At 44.5% G+C, this 21,916-nt stretch overlaps 1 protein-coding gene and 1 pseudogene across 3 annotated transcripts in view; both read right to left on the reverse strand.

The window, feature by feature from the left end:
• The window catches only part of MAP2K2 (mitogen-activated protein kinase kinase 2), a 161,992-nt gene extending 140,076 nt beyond the window's left edge, over positions 1-21,916 (reverse strand). The window contains exon 1 of one of the 3 annotated variants that reach the window (XM_083179377.1): positions 21,713-21,916. In XM_083179377.1, coding sequence (XP_083035503.1) covers positions 21,713-21,902 — 190 coding nt within the window. In that variant the 5' untranslated portion in view covers positions 21,903-21,916. The remainder of the gene's footprint in view (positions 1-21,712) is intronic. The other 2 variants (XM_083179380.1, XM_083179379.1) reach the window with 2 other exon arrangements.
• On the reverse strand, positions 4,058-4,176 carry LOC146038155 (5S ribosomal RNA; annotated as a pseudogene).

Below are 21,916 nucleotides of genomic sequence, written 5' to 3' on the forward strand. Positions count from 1 at the left end.
TGCATGGGACACATTAGTTATATCATCCAAAATAGTCTCTCTCCCCTCCCGCAACCTCTCTATACATGGCTATCAAAATTATTACCTAATATGAACCTCTCTACCTGGATAACATGCGGCATTCATTCCATCGCAGATTTGATAGATGGAGCTTCCATAACTCCCTTTAGCTCCCTTCAGGATCACTTTTCCCTACCAAATAAAGAACTCTTCACTTATGGACGGATCATCCATTGGTTAAAGAGTGTGATCAGATCCTCAGGACCAATCCTGCTACCCCCCCCCCCCCCCCTTCCCTAGAATTCTATCAAAATTAGCTCTTGGTAACTCAAAAGGATCAATAAGCTTTTGGTATTTAGAGAGCCAGGCTGACACCTTAGAGAATAAATCCACTACTCAAATCAAATGGGAGGGTGCCATGGAGTGTTCCTTCTCCCAACACCAATGGGAAAGAATTTATCTTGCATCACATAAAATATCCAAATGTAATAACCATCTTGAAATGCATTTCAAACTACTACACAATCTATATTTTACCCCTGCCAAACGCCATACAATCTGGCCCTCAACTTCCGATTTATGCTGGAGAAATTGTGGAGAGATTGGTGACACCTATCACATCTTCTGGGCCTGCCCGAAAATAATACATCTATGGGGGGGGGGGGGCGGTTTTTAACCTTGTCTCCAAAGTCATCGGAGCTCCAATCGTGAGGTCCCCGCTCCCGACGTTGTTGCATTTATACCCTCCTGACCTCCCACAGATCAAATGCTACGTCTTAGGCTATTTGTTCATAGCTACACGAGCAGCAATAGCCCAAGATTGGAAAAAACCACCTCCCCCTCCTCTTATTAAAATTATCAGGAAACTACACCATTCATTCCAAATGGAAACTATGGGTTTAACCTCCTCATCTAAAACATCATCTCCCCTAGTAACTTGGTCCTGTTGGCGTGATTATGTTACCACCCCAGAAGGGGCAACACTGATATACGACATAACCTAATGTATTGCAAAACCCATTTAGCCTACTCCACTTTATCGTCAATCCTTTATTTGTACTGTATTGCTCTTAACTATACCCTCAGTGTAATCTCTGTGTGTATTGGCATTCCCATTTGCATTTGTATAAACTCCTGTATGTTGGATTGTACCCCCCCCCCCCCTCCTTTATTCTGTACCCAAATCCCCTTCCATATGAAACGGAACAAAACTCTTAGTAAAAATTTAACGACAATACTATGTCATATTTTTTAACGTTTCAGTGCTCGTTTATTGGCACTATCGTCAGGATACAACCAGGCAAGTGCAAGCATAGACTACTTCTATGTTTGCACGTACCTGGTTGTATCCTGACGATAGGGCAATAAACGAGCACTGAAACCTTGAAAAATATGTAATAGTACTGTCATTTTTGCTGTTACCTGAGACCTGAGTGCCGTTCCCTGTCTTCTGTATATATATATATATATATATATATAGAGAGAGAGAGAGAGAGAGAGAGAGAGAGAGAGAGAGAAAAAAAAAGGTAGTGGCCCCTATAATGCGATTAGACGAGCAGCACCTCTATAGTACCCTGCTGTCAGTGAAGGTACAAGGGGGAAGAAATAGAAAAAGGAATAGGGTGCGCTTAGTGAACCACTTAGTGGCTATACATACAATAAGTCAAAAACGTGTTTTTCATAAAAACAGAACAGCATTTATTATGGGTTCATCCAGCATTAAAAGACACTTTCATTTGTTCAGAATTTTTCAGATGTGTGCCACATACACTGTAAATCCGCGGCCCAACGCGTTTCGTCCCTTAGGACTTCATCAGGGGCAGTGAATCAATCTATTTTAGGAGGGATCACCAACTTTATTTGAGGGTGAGATTTAAGTTTCTTTTATGAGAGGCTTTGACTGAAATTGCCAGGATAGGTGTAGACTTCTTTGACCAAAGAGCAGGGTTTACACAGATCAATACATAAATGATAGTGTAGGTTTCTTCAGGTTTCTCGGTTGACACGTCTTTTTTGGTGCCCTATCCAGCCTTTTGTGCATTAACCTCTGGAGACCCTGTGATACATTGGTCTATACGCTTTTAGAAATTGCATTTATTTGTGAACAGAGGGATACCTAATTTTCTTTTGTATTGGTGCTGAAGTCCTTCTGCCCACCCTAAAGGAAATTGCATCCTTCTGTGAACGGAGGGATATCCTAATGTCTTTGTATATGTGATCCCACTGCTGGTGTTGAAATCCACCCATCCACCCTAAAGGGTTATTAACACACCCGCTAGAAACCTGAAGAAACCTACACTATCATTTATGTATTGATCTGTGTAAACCCTGCTCTTTGGTCAAAGAAGTCTACACCTATCCTGGCAATTTCAGTCAAAGCCTCTCATAAAAGAAACTTAAATCTCACCCTCAAATAAAGTTGGTGATCCCTCCTAAAATAGATTGATTCACTGCCCCTGATGAAGTCCTAAGGGACGAAACGCGTTGGGCCGCGGATTTACAGTGTATGTGGCACACATCTGAAAAATTCTGAACAAATGAAAGTGTCTTTTAATGCTGGATGAACCCATAATAAATGCTGTTCTGTTTTTATGAAAAACACGTTTTTGACTTATTGTATGTATAGCCACTAAGTGGTTCACTAAGCGCACCCCTATTCCTTTTTCTATATATATATATATATATATATATATATATATATATATATATATATATATAATAGTTAAATATGTTAAGAACCCGGTGACTATAGTAATCAAGAATATAATTATAAAAGTGGGATTATTTTAATTTTTTCATATGTAAAATATAATTACAATAAGTGAGAGTTGGTATATAAAAATAAAGGATGGGGATATCAACAAGATCCTAAACAATGGGGGAAAACAGACACAGTATAAAAGGTTGCTAGATGAGTAAAAGGTACAGTATTAATGCTAAAACCAAAATAGGTAAAAGGTCAAATATATAATGAGAATGGAAAAATGCAATATAAAAGATGGCTTAACTTATTGCACTGAGAATGGATTTCAGAAGCTGCCCAACATGTTTCGTCGCAAAAGGACTTCCTCAGGGGGTGGAGACAAACTGGTGGGAGCAGGTATTTATGCTGTAGCAGACTGACATCACTTCCTGTCTATCAATTAAGTGCACATAAGCCTACCATTGCGATATTGTAATAGTAGAAAACATAATAAAGATATATTAGTAACATCTTAATAAGCGATAGCGATACCTGATAATTTATATTATAGAGCAGAAACTAGAAATCGGAATGTGCTCTTAATAAGTCTCTGGATTGCGGTGGAGTGGGGCGTGACGTCACTTCCGCCCCATTTCCACCCCGCACCTGTCGTCCTGTTAGTTCTAGTGCGCATGCGTCAGTGTGTGCACGCATCGCACCTAGGGTTCCTTTACTTAAGACGACTCTGCATCCGGTTGCTTGGACATCTGGTTTCCTTCATAGGAATGCAAGCCTGCGCCTCAGGTCCCGGTAATAGCGGCATCTTGTGGCTGATCTATAGAGTGGCTTGTCATTTCAGTCATGATGGAATCTGTGTATTACTGTCATTCTCATGGGTTGTGAATACGGCCAGTGTTACAAAAAATTTCATTCATGAAAAGGAAGCAGAGGTAAATAATATTAATGCATACAGTTACTCATGAAAATAAACTTATAGCAGATGCATATGAAATCTCATATTTTATTTTTTTCTATTTTACACACCTCCGCTTTCAATTTATCATAGGACCTACATATGATATTATAGATGTAATAAGAATACTAGGTATGCGTTCATGATACCTAACCAATATCTATATAAATAAGTCAATAAACAAATAGACATATAAATAAGTCAATAAATACATAGCCATAAATACAGATTTGATGGAGGCGTATTTGGATATATTCATATATTTAAACTCCAAAACAGGGTGAACCACAGTCAAGATGTCAAACAGGAGGTGTATATATTTAAATAATAATTTATTTTATTTCATTGTCCATGTATGCCAGTCTGAATATCCTTTACATGTGTGTCCTACCTCCACCCTTATTTTACAGCACCTAATCTTCCTAGGAAGTTTCCTTTCCCAGTACTAGTCAGGCCCAACACTGCTTAGCTTCCAAGATCGGACGTAGTTGGGCGGAGCCAGTGTGGTATGGCTGTAGTATGGTTATGGTAGTTATGGTTGGCACAAAGTAATTCTGCAGGCTTTCTTGGACCATGATGAGAGTAGTGGATGAAGTATAAATCAGGGCTCTCACATACCGGACCTATTGGTTGTACATGGTTCAAAGTATTTTGGGGTTGTCCGGTATCTTCGTGATTTGCAGATGAGTATATTCACAGGAAAGGAGCAATCTCATAATTGTCTTTAAATCCTTCTGGATGGAGGGTGTTGTGCTCGAAAATCCAAAATATTTCTCTACGTGACAGTAGGTTGGACAAGTCTCCTCTTCGTTCTCCTAATGCGACAAGTTCAATGCCTTTGAACACAAGGTTTTCTGGGTCTGCATTGTGGTGGGTTATGAAATGTTGTGATACTGTGTGGGTTTGGACTCTGTTCTTGATCTTCCTGACATGCTCTTGAATGCGCATCTTCAATGGCCTCTTCGTTTTTCCAACGTAATGGAGGCCACACAGGCACTCCAAGAGATATACAACTGATGGGGTGGTGCAGTTTATAAAGTGTTTGATTTTGTATTCTTTGGTTTTGTCTTTATTGTGTTTCTGTTGTGGTGTAGCAATCGGCAGATATTGCAATGTTCGCATTTAAAGCTTCCTACACATTTGGGCAGTACGGTTCGATGATGGGGTTCACTTCTTAACATACTCGGTGCTATCAGATCTTTCAGGCTCTTCGATTTTCTGTAGACCACTTGGGGATGGGTGGGTAGGTGATTCTTCAGGACTGGGTCCATCATTAAGATGCCCCAGTGTTTGTTCAATGTGGCTTTTACCTTCTTCTCCTGGTAGTTGTAGGTTGTAACAAACTTAATACCCGGATTTTGTGGTTCTCTTTTCGTATACTGTAGTAAAGTGGTCCTATCTAGTGTCTTTGCTTTATGTTCTGCCTCCTTAAGGATGTGTTCAGGGTATCCTTTTTCCCTGAATCGGTCGGCATAGGTAGTAATTTGTAAGTTCCTCTCAGTGGTTGTTTTACTGTTCCGTGATAATCTATGAAACTGGGAAAATGGTACGTTATCCTTCCATTTCCTGAGATGGCTACTTTCGTAATGGATGTAACTGTTCGTATCTAATTTCTTAACAAAAAAAATTGTGATAATGGTGTTGCCGCTCTTCATTCATACTAAGTCATGGAACTCAATTTCTTCCATCTGCACGTTGGAGGTGAATACTAGATTCAGGTCATTTTCTCCGATGTACCTCAGGAATTCATTAAACTCTGTCTGTGATCCTCTCCAGATTATTAAAATATCATCGATATAGCGTTTAAAAAGGATAATGTTCTCTCTAAAACGATGGTTGTTAGGGATATATCTCCGCTCCCAGTAGCCCATGAGTAAATTGGCAAAGCTAGGGGCAAAAATAGTCCCCATAGCAGTGCCGCACTTTTGTAAGTAAAAGCACTCTAAAAATTTAAAATAATTGTGCTTCAGGATAAAATTCATAGTGTCGCATAAAAACTGTCTGTTGTCATCTGAGAGGGTGCCGTCCTCTTTTAGAAACTTGTTGCATGCCTTAATCCCATCCTCATGTCTGATACAAGTGTATAATGACTGTACGTCAATATTGGCCCATAGAAAGTCTTCTTCCCAAGATGAATTTTCTACCATATTGAGGACTGAAGTGGTGTCCTTCAGGAAAGATAGAAGATTCGTGACATGAGGTCAGAGAAACTTGTCCGCATATTCTGACAGATGTGACGTAAGGGAGGCAATGCCAGCCACTATGGGCCTACCGGGAGGGTTCTGCAAGGATCTGTGGATCTTTGGTAAAAAATAAAAGATAGTGGTGGTCGGATTGGTATGTAGTAAGTACTGATACTCATCCTTGGTAAGTGTACCGTTGCGAAGGCCTTTCAGCAAAATGGTACGGAGTTCATCCACATACTTTTCTTTGGGGTCTTGGGGTAAACGAGTGTACGATGATGCATCCCCCAGGAGTCTCTTTGCCTCTGTTTCATATGCCGATCTGTCCATCACTACCAATCTGTCCATCTGGGTGATGCATCATCGGGTTTGGGGCTTTGGTTCCGGGGCTGGTCCGGGGCTCCAGGGCTGAAGAGTCCGGGGTCCAGGATCCGAAGAAATCCATGTGGGGACCTGTGGAAGGAAATTCGGTACTTATGTATTATCTGGGCTCCCATGTTAAATGCACCCCATTTTTTCATACCCCTACTATCCAACTACGCATGGAGTTGATTTTATATAGTGTAGCGAGCGCAGCGAGCCACTGTGCCTGAAGCGTAGCGAGCGCAGCGAGCCCCGCGAGGGGATGCCGTCTCATAAGAAAAACGGGAGCCCAGATATTACATAAGTACCGGAAATTCTACTCACCAGGTCCTCTGGCGAAGATCCCATCTTCTTTTCTCCTCCGTAGTCCAAGTCGCGCATCACCCAGCGGGTACCCGCTCGGACTGAGGAGAGGCACTGATGTTTCCTGTTCAGCGCCTCTCCTCCGAATGTTTCTATTGGCCTCCTAGCGGCAAATCAGGAGCCGACTTTCTCGGATTTCATAGAATCATTCGGAGGAGAGGCGCGGAAGATGAAACATCTCTGCGTCTCTCCTCAGTCCGTGACAGGTGACCACCGTGTGATGTGCGACTTGGACTACGGCGGAGAGAAGAAGACGGGATCTTCGGCGAGTAGGATTTCCTTCCACAGGTACCCCTTTGGATTTCTTCGGATCCTGGACCCCAGATTTTACAGCCCTGGAGCACCGGACCCCGGACCAGCCACGGAACCAAGGCCCCGGACTCTGCAGCCCCGGACCCAGGAACCAAGGCACCAGACCCTGGACCATGGAGCCCCGGACCCAGGGACCTACCGACGGGCTCAAGATAGGTAAGTATCAGTATGTGTGGGCTTTGGATGTATTAAAGTTTTATTTTTCATGTGTCAGTGTGTGTGTTTATTTGAATATTTTTCATACTGTGGAACTACAAGTGCCAGCAGGCCCTTTAATGCCCCGCATGCTGGGATTTGTGGTTCTCCAAGTCCCAGCTTGCGGGGGAGGCTTACTGGGACTCATAGTTCCACAGTATTAAACAATAGTTTATTCTTTTTTTTTTCACAAAGATCAGCCCGGTGACCACCGATCCAGGGTCACCGGGGACATCACCAGGCTTCATCCTGGTCAGGTAAGTCCTGGAGGGGAGGGGGCCTTTATTGGGGGGGGTCCCCACTCTCCCAGGGCCCCTGGCCAGACTGACTGGTCAGTAGAGTGATGTTTTGGCCGCGGGACCTTATATAATAAGTGTCCCCCGGCTGTGACATTACCCTGCTGGCTGGTTTGGCCTGGGGCTGGTTCTTAAAATGCGGGGGACCCCTATTCATTTTGTCCCCCGTATTCTTGGGAACCAGACCCGGACCTGGAACCTGGGGCTGGTTTTAAAAAACAGGGCCGTAACTAGGGGGGGGGGGGCTGGGGGGTCACGCGCACCGGGCGCGTGAGGGGTGGGGCTAGTGTGAGGTCCTGGCAGCGGGTCTGGGGACGGGCAGTGGGGGTCCGGGGACTGGAGGGTTAACTCCGGCTCCTAGCGCTGCCAGGCGGTGGGCGGGAAGCAGATTTTGAAAACAGTTGATGGACGTTGATTGGCTGAATTCAGCCAATCAGTGTCCGGCAAGTCTTTTCAAAGTCATCAGCGCTTCCCGCCACCGGGCAGATAGCGCTAGTAGACGGAGTGAGTGAAGACTGCCGCTACACCAGTCCCTGGACCCCTGGACGCTGCCTACCCCGCTGGCTGCACACAGGAATGTTGGCAGCGGGGGTCCAGGGACTGGTGTAGCGGCAGCTTTCACTCACTCGTCACTCCGTCTCCTAGCGCTAATTGCCTGGCGGAGGGAAGCGCTGATAATTTTGAAAAGACTTGCCGGACGCTGATTGGCTGAATTCAGCCAATCAGCGTCCGGCAAGTCTTTTCAAAATCTGCTTCCCGCCCGGCAGCGCTAGGAGCCGGAGTTAACCTACTCCAGTCCCTGGACCCCCGCTGTCCCCAAGGCAGTCATTTGGTGTGTGTGTCCCCTGTAAATAAACCCCTATGTTCTGGCGTGCAACCATTTTAGAGGAGACACTTTAACCCCCAATTACGGTGTACCCCCAATAAGATGTTAGAGAAATCCCCACTGACTGGAATTGTACGCGAGAAAGAAGACATGGATCACCTCTGACTGAAGACAATGACAAATGCTAAGCAATGTGTGACGAATAAGCTGCACTTACACATGATTGCGGAATGCATACAGCACCATTAATTGGAATAATGGGTCCATACAGGAATCAGCCTGTAGCTGCCAAATACTATACAGCAGAGATGTTCAACATGTGGCCCTCCAGCCGCTGTAAAACTATATACCCCAGCATGCCCTGTAACACCTTTACCATGCCCTCATAGCAAAACGGTGGCACGTCATGCTGGGATGCGTAGTTCCATAGCAGCTGTAGGACCGCATGTCGAATAGCCAGGCTTTACAGCTACTGGAGCATCTGTCACACACAGAGCTGCAGATAATCAGGCATGTGTCGGGGGGGGGGGGGGAGTTGGGGCGACCAAATGACTGCCGCCCCGGGCGCCAAGACACCTAGTTTCGGCCCTGTAAAAGATCGGGGAACCCCTATTTGTCAGGTTTCCTGATTTTTTATTACCAGCCCTGGCTCTTTCAGCCTGGTGCTGGTTATTTTTTTACACTGAAGGCTGCAAATACGACAGGAAAATAAAGTGTATTTTCCTGTCGTATTTGGCTGGCCATTCACGGCCCTTTCACGCTAATTAGCGGCCGTATTTTCAATACGGCCGCTTAGTAAATCAGGAATCACCATTCTTTTGTATGGTGATTTCTGTCGTATTCTATCGATGGTGTAATCATTCGTATTTGTAAATACAAATAGGAATGTCCCATCAATACGAATACGAAAATTCGTATTTTTGGCATAGTAGATGTAAATTTCCCTCATTATATCAGCCCAATACTTTTTCACCTGTGAAAAAAACAATGAACTCTTACAGTAACTCTATAATTTAGTTCCCTAAGCATGGGACTCAGGTTGTTGCTCAAGCCAATCCTCAGCATCTTTACGAGAGGTAAAGAAATTATAGTATTGTTAAAGACCATACGTAATCTGGCCGGAAAAAGCAAAAAAATATTGCATACTGCGGTCACAAAGCTTAACGAGCTTGTGATCTGTATAAACTGTGAGCGGCTCTTTTGCACTTCCAGAGCAAAATCTGGGAAAGCGGAAATGTTGTGTCCATCCAGCTGCAGAGGGCATTTCCTGCGTGCCAGCTGTAGAGTGGCATCACAGTCCTTGTAATGCAGAAAGCGTGCGATGAAAGTTCTGGTGGGAGCGCCCAGTGGTATTGGATGAGATGGAAGCCTATGGGCCCGTTTTATAGCAAAGTGAGGGGTAAATGCTTCTTTTCCAAACAACTGAGTGAACCAATTCTCTAGCTAGATCACTGGAGAAGTGCCTTCTACTCTTTTGGGAAACCCAACAAATCTAACATTGTTGCATCTCAGCCGCCCTTCAATATCATACATTTTAGCTTGCATATTAGCCATCTGAGTCGACAGATCCATCACTTTGATTTGCAGCAGGGATGTAATATCCTCAAGCGATGAGATACCCAGGATGTACCTACATCCGAAAAAGTGTCCTCAGTGCTGAAAAATGCAGTTGTACCCACTGTCCACTTAACCACGGACATGTGGACAAGTGGTACAGGGCAAACTAAGGACTATATGACTGGGACAGCCCACTGGGGAGACGCATCACCTTCCACAGCAACAGCAGCAGCAGCAGCATTAATAGTATCTCCGAAACTGCAGCTAATTCCTAGGCAGGCAACGTAGTGTATCACTGGTTTCACTAAGAGGCACAACACCAACAACCACTTAAAGAAACCTGAGGGAAATCTTCTGGCAGTGGATTACCTCCCTTAGACTCTCCTGGGGATTTGTGGTATCAGACTATGCCAGTAACATTGTGTGGGCATTACATATGGGCAATTTCCAACACGTTCCATGTTTTGCCCACACAGTAAATTTGGTGGTGCATCAATTTCTTAAAAGTGACAGGGGTGTGCAGGAGATGCTTGCAGTGGCACACAATATTGCAAGACACTTTGGCCATTCTGCCACTGCCTGCCAAAGACTGGACTACCATCAAAAACTTCTGAACCTGCCCTGCTGTCACCTCAAACAAGAGGTTGCAATGCGCTGGAATTCTACCCTCGATATGCTGCAGAGGTTGGAGGAGCAGCAAAAGGCCATTCAAACCTACATAGCCACCTAAGACATAGACAAAGGAGCAGGGATACACCTGACTCAAGTGCAGTGGAGACTGATTTCTGTGTTGTGCAAGGTTTTTCAGTTTGAACTTGCCAAATGTGAAGTCATTTCCGACATTGCCAGCTTGAGTCAGGTCATTCCCCTGATCAGGCTGTTGCAGAAGCAGCTGGAGAAAGTGGAGAAGCTAAAGCATTGCAAATTCCACAAAGCATGTAGCTCTTGCGGATGAAGCCCTTCATACGTTTTGCCAGGATAGGAGGGTGGTTGTTCTATTAAAATCAGAGGAATACATTCTGGCCACCGTGCTCAATCCTCTGTTTAAAGCATATGTTTTGTTTCTGTTTCCAGTGGACACAAGGACCTGCTTTTCAGGAGATTGTTGTCTGAAGTGGACCATGACACGGCAACAGCTCCTCCAGTGGCGTAGCTTGGTTTGGGGCGCCCCCCCCGTCGTTAATGGGGGGGGCACCTCCCCTTCCCCGACGGCCTCCCCACCCCCATCACCGCAGGCTTACCTGTCTGCGCGTCCCGGCTCCCATCCTGGCTTCAATTAATAATTCTATGCAGACGGACCACGATAAAATGGCCGCCCCATACCACAGACAGTTTCAGAGAACTGTCTGCTTTATGGGGCAGCCATTTTATCGTGGTCCGTCTCCATAGAATTGATTGAAGCCAGGAGGGGAGCCGGGATGCGCAGACAGGTAAGCCTGCGGAGGATGGGGGACAGGGGCATTACTATAGCACCGCAGCCCCCCGACGCCCCCACATGCACGGCGCCCCCCCCCCCACGACCGTGTGGGCTGCGGTGCTATAGTTACGCCACTGAGCTCCTCCTTCATTATCTCCCACACCTGTGGCTGCATGGAAACGGCTCAAATTTCCTACCCGACCCGCTGGCAATGAGGCAGGGCAGGCAGGAGTTAGTTTGGACATCTGGTTGAGAATGAAGGACCTGCCAACGATTGCTGACATGTGTACTGTAATCCTCCACCATTTTCTCAATGGTGACAGCATCATATTCAGCCACCATTGAAAAAATGGTGGAGAATTACTTTGGTGACAGCATCCAAGTAGACATGTCAGGCAGTCTGTACTTGTACTGGTGTTATGCTCACCAGGGATGAGTAGGAATCTTCCGGATAGTTAAGGGAGTGGATTTACTCCTAGGTTCAGGATCGTAGCTGTAGGGTAGCCTAGGAACTGGACCAGGGATACTCCGGATGTCTCTGGGCAGTCACCCTTGTACCCCATGACCTAAGCCCTCAGAGTATACCAGTTCGTCTTCTAGCCTATAACAGCCCCATTCCCTTAAGACTGAACGTGTCTACCGGTACTTGATGCCACCCGGTCTTACATCACAGGTGCCAGTGAGGGCTTAATCCAACGGGATCTGAGTTGTCTGTTGGTATCAATCAATAGGCAAAGAAGAATGACAACTACACTAAACTACATGAGTATAAAAATGGGGAGACAAGGGTACAGGAGGACTGAGACTGAGACAACAATAACTACTAGAGACAAAACACAGGGGATTCTACAGCGAGAGGTGAAGGAATAATGTATTCGGCCTATGGTCTTGACTCCTGCCAAAATATATGTTACAGGAGGGGAGGCTGTAAGCAGAACACGCTAACTGCGTGTAAACGTCCCTAACCAACCTGATGTGATATATTGGTCAGGGAATAGGTCAACTTTAAACAAGCACAGTAATACCTTGGGTTCCCAAGAAAGGAGTCGCTGAGGGAGCAGATGCAGGAATAGATCCAACTAATTCCATGTACAGGCTAAAGATAACACAGGACGAGACTGTAATACAGAGCAGACAATTCTCCATGCATAGAATACTCTATATCTAGCGTTGGAATGCCCCCAGAGAGTTGCTTAAAAGGCGTCCCTAACCTATCAGAAAAAAGGGGCCGCCTACTACAATTAAGAAAGCAGCTGAGAACTGCATCAGGTGTCTGCTTTACTTCCGGACACAGTGGCTGCCTGGCGTCCCTGTCGCCTAGGCAAGCGCTGAGGAAGCTGGCTGAAGGCGAAGGGAGGCGTCCTGGTTGCCCGGCAACTGCCGAGGCGACGCCGTGCCCCACCGGAAGTTTGGTACCGGAGGCGCTGTGATGTCCCGATTGCCTAGCAACAACCAGGACGGGACCCACAGCGGCAGCAGGAGAGCTGCGACTATGGCTCCTAACAACTGGTATGGGAAAAAAGGCAGTTTGGAGGTCCCTGTACAATCTGGCTCTATTTTACCTGAGTTGTCCCCCCTCTAGTGTGCTCTCCAAAAGAGTTTTTAGCTCTCCGCCGGCATCCGCATGATCCCCTCTCCATAGAATAGAGGATATTATGCGGGCACCAGCGCTGTTTGAGAGGCGCTCACTAGGCTTGAAAGGAGCTTAGGAGTAGCAGCGCTGGGCTGCCACGGAGTCAGCGTATCCTACTGATAACGTAGATTACAGATGTATGGCAGCTGGCGAGCTGCCAGGATTCAAACAGGCGCTACGCTGATAATGTAGCTTAGAGAAGTAAGGCAGTTTGGCACGCACTGCCGCCGTGAATCTAAACAAGTACCAAATTGATCAAAGGGGAAGAACATGAATCTCAAATTGTATACCAATCTTTATGAAATTCTTCATTATTGGCATTAAATGTGTTTGTTAACCTGTAAACCTTCAGGGATTAAGTTATCTTCTAGGTATCTTTCTAGGACAGCTATTTACCAACAGATCATACTTTCCCATAGTAAAACCTTTTCAAATATAAACATAACACTGTGAGATCTTCATAAACTATCATGGTGGTTCTGGATTTCGCTACTAAATCAAAAACTGAATTGACTAATAGTCTTCTTTTTTCTCTACACCCACTCTACAGCTAATGAGATTAACGAGATTAAATATTTGGACAATTTAAATAATGGTACTATGGTACTAACATTGTACATGGTAATAACATGGTACTATACCTAAGGTATTTGGACCTTTTCCCCTCCAATCTAAAAAAAAGGTCAAAAGGATATTTTTTGCCTATATTTACCTGACCTTTTATAAATAATCTTATGTATGTTTTCATTTGCTTCAATTATTTTAACTAGTCTCAATAAAAGTTATGTCTTTATACAGTATTTACAATATTAACTAAAAGAGTGCCCCAACAAATATTTCAGTGCCTCCAGCTTTAACTTTTGTTCATAGTTACCAGTAACTAAAATTTAGGAGCACTGGCAGCATTATAAATTCTAAGCTACAATTGAGTCCTTATTAGTGGTGTGCACTTTTCATGTTTGGGTTTAGATATGGATCTCCTGTCGTGTTTTGGATCTGGATTGGTTTTGGCAAAACCACCCTTTCAAATTAGTTTTTTTGTTTCAGATCTGTTAATCTGCTAAAATCAGGGAATTTGGGTGTTTTTTCCTATGCTATTATTAACCTCAATAATATTAATTACCACTCATGTCCAGTCTATTCTGACCACCTCACAATATTGTTTTTAGGCCAATTGGTTGCACCGAGGTAGCTGGGTGACTATTCTAAGCGACACAAGTGGGCGGCATGAACACCATCTAGGAGTAGGAGACAAGAAATATGTCAATCGCACAGGACAAGGAAAATATTTTATTATTCTTTTGATTGAGAAGTAGGACCCTCTATTGAAATTGGACAATAATGTTTGTCTATTTATCATGAAGGTGTGCAACCATAGGACAAAAGATTGATACAAAGAGGAAGAAGAAGAACAGTATGTCCTTTTTGAGGAACACACTGGTAGACTTGCACTAAGTAAGTGCTGCCTGCAGGGTGTTTTGATAAAGGTAGTATATGAAACAAGCCGACAGTCAATTTGGCTATATATGAGGACACCGACAGAGCACACTCACTGAATAAGTGCCGCTCACTGTAGGTCCGGCAAGCCAAGATATCATAGACTAAGAATCGGCATCTTATTTAAGCCATATACTATAACTCCAGCATACCATACCTATTGAGAGACACACGGGCGGACTTACACTGAGAAAGTGCTGCCCGCTGTGTGTCCGATAAATGAACACACAATATATAGTGCATCAAACTGCGGAGTAGAATTAGCAAAAATCCAGCAGGATTAAAAATATCTAACCTCTGAGAACAGCTCTGGATGCTTTGTGTTTAATGACATTTGAGTAATGAATATCTTATCCTAAGTCGGTCTTCTCAGCTGTATCACACACACGATAAGAACATTGGATCAATTTGAATCCAGTGTGGCTCAGGATTGACAGTAACGACAGCTCTAAGGGGCTGATATATAATATACCCACTGTGGAATATACACCTTTCAAAGATTATCCCCAAGCCTGAAAGAATTTAGAAATACAACCACTAAAACTGTCACTCTCTATACTCAGCACTTGCTACAAATTGTTGCAAATCTCTCTCTGCTACAAAATATGACACAGACAGTTTAAATTTGTTGCAATTGATTCCCAGGCTATTTAGCCAGCATTAGGGGAAAACGTGAGAAATAAACCACATGTCACAGCAAAACAAATCCACAACCAATAAAGAATGAACACTGAGACTGTATAAATCAAAATTGTTTATTCTAATGTGCCACCTGCTCGCCACCTTTGTTTTAAAAACACTTGATTGTCTCGTTTGTCTTTATCTCACTTTGTGTTGAATGTGTTTTTTATATTTCGCAGCTATTTTACTAATACTTAATAAAAGTTAAATCTTAACAATATAGGTGCACCAACAAAAAGGACATACTGTTCTTCGTCTTCCTCTTTCCATCTAGGAGTAGCACTGCAGTGGCAGACAGGATGGCAGTTTTAAAAACTAGGCCCCAAAGCGCACATGAAAAAAAAAGTGCAAGATGGAACGGTCCTTGGGTCCTCCCACCCGCCCTTATGTTGCGTAAATAGGACATGCACACTTTAACAAACCAATCATTTCAGGGCCAGGGTCTGCCACACAACTGTAGCTGACATGATTGGTTTGTTTGGGCCCCACAAAACAAGCTGCCAATTAATCTCTCCTGCATAAAATGGCTCTACAGAGGAAAAATGTCATCCTCATCCCCCTACAGCGTTATGTATATTCTCATCCTCACAGAGTATCAATTTGTCCCTGCTGGAGTTGCACTGCAGTGGTAGACAGGATGGCAGTTTTAAAAACTAGGCCCCAAAGCGCACATGAAAAAAAAAGTGCAAGATGGAACGGTCCTTGGGTCCTCCCACCCGCCCTTATGTTGCGTAAATAGGACATGCACACTTTAACAAACCAATCATTTCAGGGCCAGGGTCTGCCACACAACTGTAGCTGACATGATTGGTTTGTTTGGGCCCCACAAAACAAGCTGCCAATTAATCTCTCCTGCATAAAATGGCTCTACAGAGGAAAAATGTCATCCTCATCCCCCTACAGCGTTATGTATATTCTCATCCTCACAGAGTATCAATTTGTCCCTGCTGGAGTTGCACTGCAGTGGTAGACAGGATTGCCTTTTTGAATACTAGGCCTCAAAGAGCATATAATGAACAAAAAAAAGAGATGCAAGATGAAATTGTCCATGGGCCCTCCCACCCACCCTTATGTTGTATTGTAACACACTGTCTTTAACAAACCAATCATTTCAGGGTCTGACACACGTCTATGGTTGTTTGTTTGGGCCCCCACAAAAAAAGAAGCAATTAATCTCTGCCTGTACAAACTGTCTCTATAGAGGAAAGATATCATCCTCATCCGCTGATTTCTCACCCCTTTCAGTGTGTACATCCTCATCCCCACAGACTATCAATTCATTCCCCCTGGAAACCACCATCACAGATTCCTTTGTAGTCTCTGGAGGCAATTGCTGGTCTTTGTTGTAGAATTGATCATTCATTTTGATGAACATCATCTTCTCCACATTTTGTGGAAGCAACCTCCTATGCCGCTGGCTTCACTAAAAACTCTTTCGGAGTACACCATGGAGGGTAAACACCTCAAGTAAAATAGAGCCAGTTTGTACAGGGGCCTCCAAATTGCCTCTTTTTCCTGCCAGTATACCTGTAGGTACGGACTGTCTGACATGTCTTCTTAGAAGCTGTCATTATAATCCTCCACCATTTTTTCAATGGTGACAGCATTGTATGCAGTGACAGTAGACATGTCAGAAATTGTTGGCTGGTCCTTTAGTCCAGACCAGATGTCCAAACTTGCTCCTGCCTGCCCTGCATCACCGTCAGTGAGTCGCTTAGGAAATCTGAGTTGTTCCTATGCAGACCCAGTTCTGGGAGAACATGAAGGAGAAGTTGTTGCCATGTCCTGTTCCGCTTCCAATGACAATTTCTTGACCAGTAGGTCTTTGCTTCTCTGCAGACTTGTGTCTACCAGAAACAGAGACCAACATATGCCTTAAACCAAGGAAAGAGCACGGTGGGCAAAATATAGTAATATTTTAAAAGATAGACCACCCTTGAATCCTGTCAAAATGAATGAAGGGCTTCATCCACAAGTTCCACATACTTAGTGGAATCCCCCTTATAGTTCCTCCTTCACTATCTCCAGCTGCTTCTGCAAAAGCCTGATGAGGGGAATGATCTGAGCTGGCATTGTCTGAACTGACTTCAGTGGCAAGTTCAAAGGGTTGAAGAACCTTGTACAATATGTAAATCACTCTAAACAATGTTGGAATTAGGTGCATTCCCCCTCCTTTGCCTATGTCATAGGTGGATTTGTAGGCTAGAATGGCCTTTTGCTGCTTCTCCATCCTCTGCAGCATATAGAGGGTAGAGTTCCACTGCATCACTACCTCCTGTTTAAGGTGATTGCAGGGCAGGTTGAAGAGGGTTTGCTGGCCCACCAGTCTTCGGCTTCAGTTATAAATGCAAAAACATGTATATTGGGTATCAACCCAAATCGGGCTGGGAGAGAGCGCAAGATAAAAATATAGTACATCGACTGACAACACTGGCTAAGGTGCTTATAGCGAGAAAGTGGATGGCACGTGACAGCCCAAAGATAGTACAAAGTAGAGTGGAAGAACCTGGTTAATATGACTGTAGCTCACGAGAAATATATACACATCAGAAAAAGGGGAAAAATAGGCAATTTTGATAAGATATGGCAAAAATGGATTAAATCCAAACACTATAAATCGGTGTAAGCAGTTGGAGTAGTTAGAGGGCACTGGTTAAGAAAAATAGAAGGCACTCAAAACCACTAAAGAGTAAGAGGAGAATAAAGTATGAGTAGCAAACACAGTGGCGTAACTATAGCACCGCAGCCCCCGCGGTCGCGGGGGGGGCACTGTGCATATGGGGGCGCCAGGGGGGGCTGCGGTGCTATAGTAATCCCCCCACCCCCCATCCCCCGCATGCTTACCTGTCCGCGCATCCCGGCTCCCCTCCTGGCTTCAATCAATGCTATGGAGACGGACCACGATAAAATGACCGCCCCATAAAGCAGACTGTTCTCTGAAACTGTCTGCGGTATGGGGGTGGCAATTTTATCGTGGTCCGTCTGCATAGAATTTATTGAAGCCAGGAGGGGAGCAGGACGCGCGGACAGGTAAGCATGCGGCAATGGGGGGAGGGGGCACAAGGGGCAGGCACGGGGGACCGGACGGGCGGGGAGGGGGGCGCCCCCCCCCCATTACCGGCGCCCCAAACAAAGCTACGCCGCTGAGAAAACACATATGGAAAAAGATATCTTGGCCCCTTACACTTGTAAGATTTTGTGAGATTTGACCCAATTCAGGTGGATTGAGTCAATTTATCTGAGAAAATCTGATGTGCCTGTCTGAGAAAATCTTATGTGCCTGATGTGTAGGACACAATGCTCAATCCTGTGCCATTGGGTATAACCAAGAGATTGTAAGAGATTGATCCTCCTGCACATAGGCTAAATCTCGAGTCAATCAGGTCCAATTTGTTGATCAATAAGTTGAACGAGTGTAAGGGGGCCTTTAAAGACTGGGTTAGATTAGATATGAATGGAGAATTATGGAAAGAGGGTGAGAGGAGGGGGGTTTGAATGATTGGAATCTATTTAGCTATTGGTGGTAGTAAACTTGTGTTGAAAGTACACATGGGAACAATAAGCGTAAACAACAGACATACGAAATAAGCAAGTAATGTGTGAGAAACCTAGGCCAGCATCGTCACAGAATAGGTATGATAGCAAAGTAGGAAGAAAAAAAACACTGAATAAACAATAGTGGATGTAGGCAAAGGTATAATGTGCAAACCCTGAAGAATTGTATGTGTTTTAAGTGCACAAAATGTCGATAGAGCATGTTGGCATAAATAAGAATGTATGTATGTGTATGTAATGTTTTTTGGTACTTTTGTAGTTTCATGGCGCCCGATATATCTGCCGATATCGCAGTTGATATATCGGCCGATATCGCATCCGATATATCGGGCGCCGTGAATCTACACAAGTACCAAAAAACATTACATACACATACATACATTCTTATTTATACCAACGTGCTCTATGTGTATGTAATGTTTTTTGGTACTTGTTTAGTTTCACGGCGCCCGATATATCGGATGCGATATCGGCCGATATATCGGATGCGATATCAGTCGATATATATCGATGCGATCCAGAGTGATTTTTTACCTGTTTATAACCCCACTATCACTTGTGTAGTTTCACAGCGCCCGATATACCGGATGCGATATCAGCCGATATATATCGATGCGATCCTATGTGATTTTTTACCTGTTAATAACCCCACTATCCACTACGCATGGAGTTGATTAGATATAGTGTGGCGAGCGCAGTAATCCGCGTCCGCTCGCCACGATTCACGCTCGCCACACTATATAAAATCAACTCCATGCATAGTGGATAGTGGGGTTATTAACAGGTAAAAAATTGCATATGATCGCATCGATATATCGGCCGATGTCACATCCAATATATCGGGCTCCGTGAAACTACACAAGTACCTGTTTTTTTGTATATATTTGTGAAAAATGAATAAAGAATACTGAATAAAAAAATACTGAATAAAAAAAAAAAAAAGTAAACATCCTCTGCTTCCATCTTCCATCCCCCTTTCCCCCTTTTCCATCCCCTCATTACCCACTGCCTCTCTGTCACAATAGCGGGTACGTCACATGTGGCGGCCATTCTGTGGTAACTTACTGGGGTCCTGTAATAATTTTTATTGTCTGACGGGGTCCCAGAGCAAATAGTTTGAGAACCCCTGATCTAAGCAGTTAAAAGATGATCTTCATCAAGTTCAACAAGAGATCCAACCGACTTCTTAATTTGGTCCAGCACATGATATACAGCCTGCAGACCATGTTATGATAAAATGTTTGTTGCATTAGGTTCCCTTACAGATTGATGGGACAGTCCTTGGCAAGTATTGCTAACAACAGATACAGCTATAAAGGTGGCTAAGAAGGACACCTACCTGGATTTGCAGGTCACATTGCAAATTGGTGAGATAACCAATTTTAAAAATAACCTAAAGATTTGTGTGCAGACACAGAGATTTCAATTTAGGAGAGGTCTTCAATAAAGATGGAAGATATTGCTTATAACAGACTGTATACTTATGAGACAATGTTAAAGAAAAGATTCAAGTTGTTTCATTGCTTGAATGGAGCAATCATGGGCATTTAGTATTTAGAATTATCTACTTTGGAGAGAGGCCCAGTAGAGGGTCATGGTCTGAGTATGCATCCATTATTGTTGATGGGGGTTATTTCACTAAGTCCAGTTCTTTTATCCCCTCTAAACAGCTCAACTAGAGCACTTGAAGACATCTAAAAGGAACAGGGTATATAACTCTTTGAAAGATGTTTTTGTGCTTATTGTACAATAGAGATCAGGGGCTGGCTGACAACTTTTGGCATGGAGGGGGGGAGCAAATGCAATTAAGTGACCCCACGGGGACCAAATTAATTAGAATAACCCCCATAATGCCTATAACACATTATGCCACACACCGCAATGCCTATTACACATTATGCCACATAACTGCCACTTTTCGACATGCTCGTTACCAGGAGTTACATATATGTTGCCATGGGTTTCTTTCTCGATAACTGGGGTTACATGCTCCTTGCCATGGGTGTCATGCTCATTGCTAGTGGTTTCATGCTCGCTGCCAGGGAGAGTTACATGCTCATTGCCCTGGGGAATATATGCTCGTTGCCCAGGGGGAGTTTTTTGTTTGTTTGTTGCCCATGGGGAGTTATACGCTCATTGCCATTAGGGCAATGCTAGTTGCCCAGGGGGAGTTTCTTGCTCATTGTTAGGGGTAATACCTGCCAGGGGGAGTTACTTGTTTATTTGTTGCCATGGGGGAATATATGCTTGTTGTCCAGGAGGAGTTTCTTGCTTGTTGCCATGGGGGAATACATGCCAGGAGGAGTTACTTGCATAATAACGCTGGGCCGCAGGTCCCCTGCTGCTTGCTGCCCGCCATTAACCCACAGCATCTGACAGGAGAGGGGAGCTATAACTCCTCGCCAGTACTACCGGAATCTGCACTTCCGAGTAGCGCTGGTGCTGTGCTCCCCATCCCTCCCCTGTGAGATGCTGTGTGTGAGCGGCGGGCGGCAAGCAGCAGGGGACCTGTGGCCCAGCGCTTTTAAATTCTATGATGCAGGTGGCCCTGGAACAGTAAAACTGAACTGGCCTGGGGGACAGGGGGCACCCTGCCACCCAGCCCACCACTGGGAGAGATATATACTTTTGTGTATGGATAACATGGTATATTACTCAAAATAATATGTAAGTCCACAATATCAGGCACTGTTGGGAAAGGTAATAAATACAACCGATTGTTAAGTATGCAAAGACAACATTGATGAGTAAAAACATGCCATTGTCACCATATGTTGTTCATATGGACATAACTAATGCTGCTTTCCCACAGCAGACCCGTTTTAAGTACTGGTATTTTTAAACGGTATTTAAAACAGTATTAGCATTCCCACTGCAGCAGATTACCGTTCTAAATACCGTTTAAGTACCATTCCAATTGCAGTGAACCATTTAAAATGTAAAGAGTGCCTAACCCCCCCCCCCCAGTGTAAAGAGTGCCTAACCACCCCCCCCCCCCCAGTGTAAAGAGTGCCTAACCCCCTGTGCCCCCATCTCCCCTCCCCTTGTACTTACCTGCACCGGGATCCAGGCTGGGGATGCAGGGCAGTGGGGAGGCAGCGGGGGTCCATACGGGGTCCAGGCAGTTCCTGTGCCTGATGAGAACTAGTAGTTCCCACTTTGCGCATGTGTAACTCACCGTGTTCCACTACCGTCGAAGAGAAATCCATACTTAGTGTAAGATGGGAGCAGCCGTTACAGGAATCAGGCTCATGGGAAGAATTGGCCGGCTGTTTGCCGTGGTACTTCTGCAGGTATAGTAAAATCACAACCAGCTGCAGCCAAAAATGTGCAAACCTCATGTTCATAATATATGGTGTGAGTTTCATATGGTGAAGTCACA

Source organism: Crinia signifera, chromosome 1, assembly GCF_055691185.1.
Source record: "Crinia signifera chromosome 1, ASM5569118v1, whole genome shotgun sequence".
In the NCBI taxonomy this organism is placed as follows: domain Eukaryota; kingdom Metazoa; phylum Chordata; class Amphibia; order Anura; family Myobatrachidae; genus Crinia; species Crinia signifera.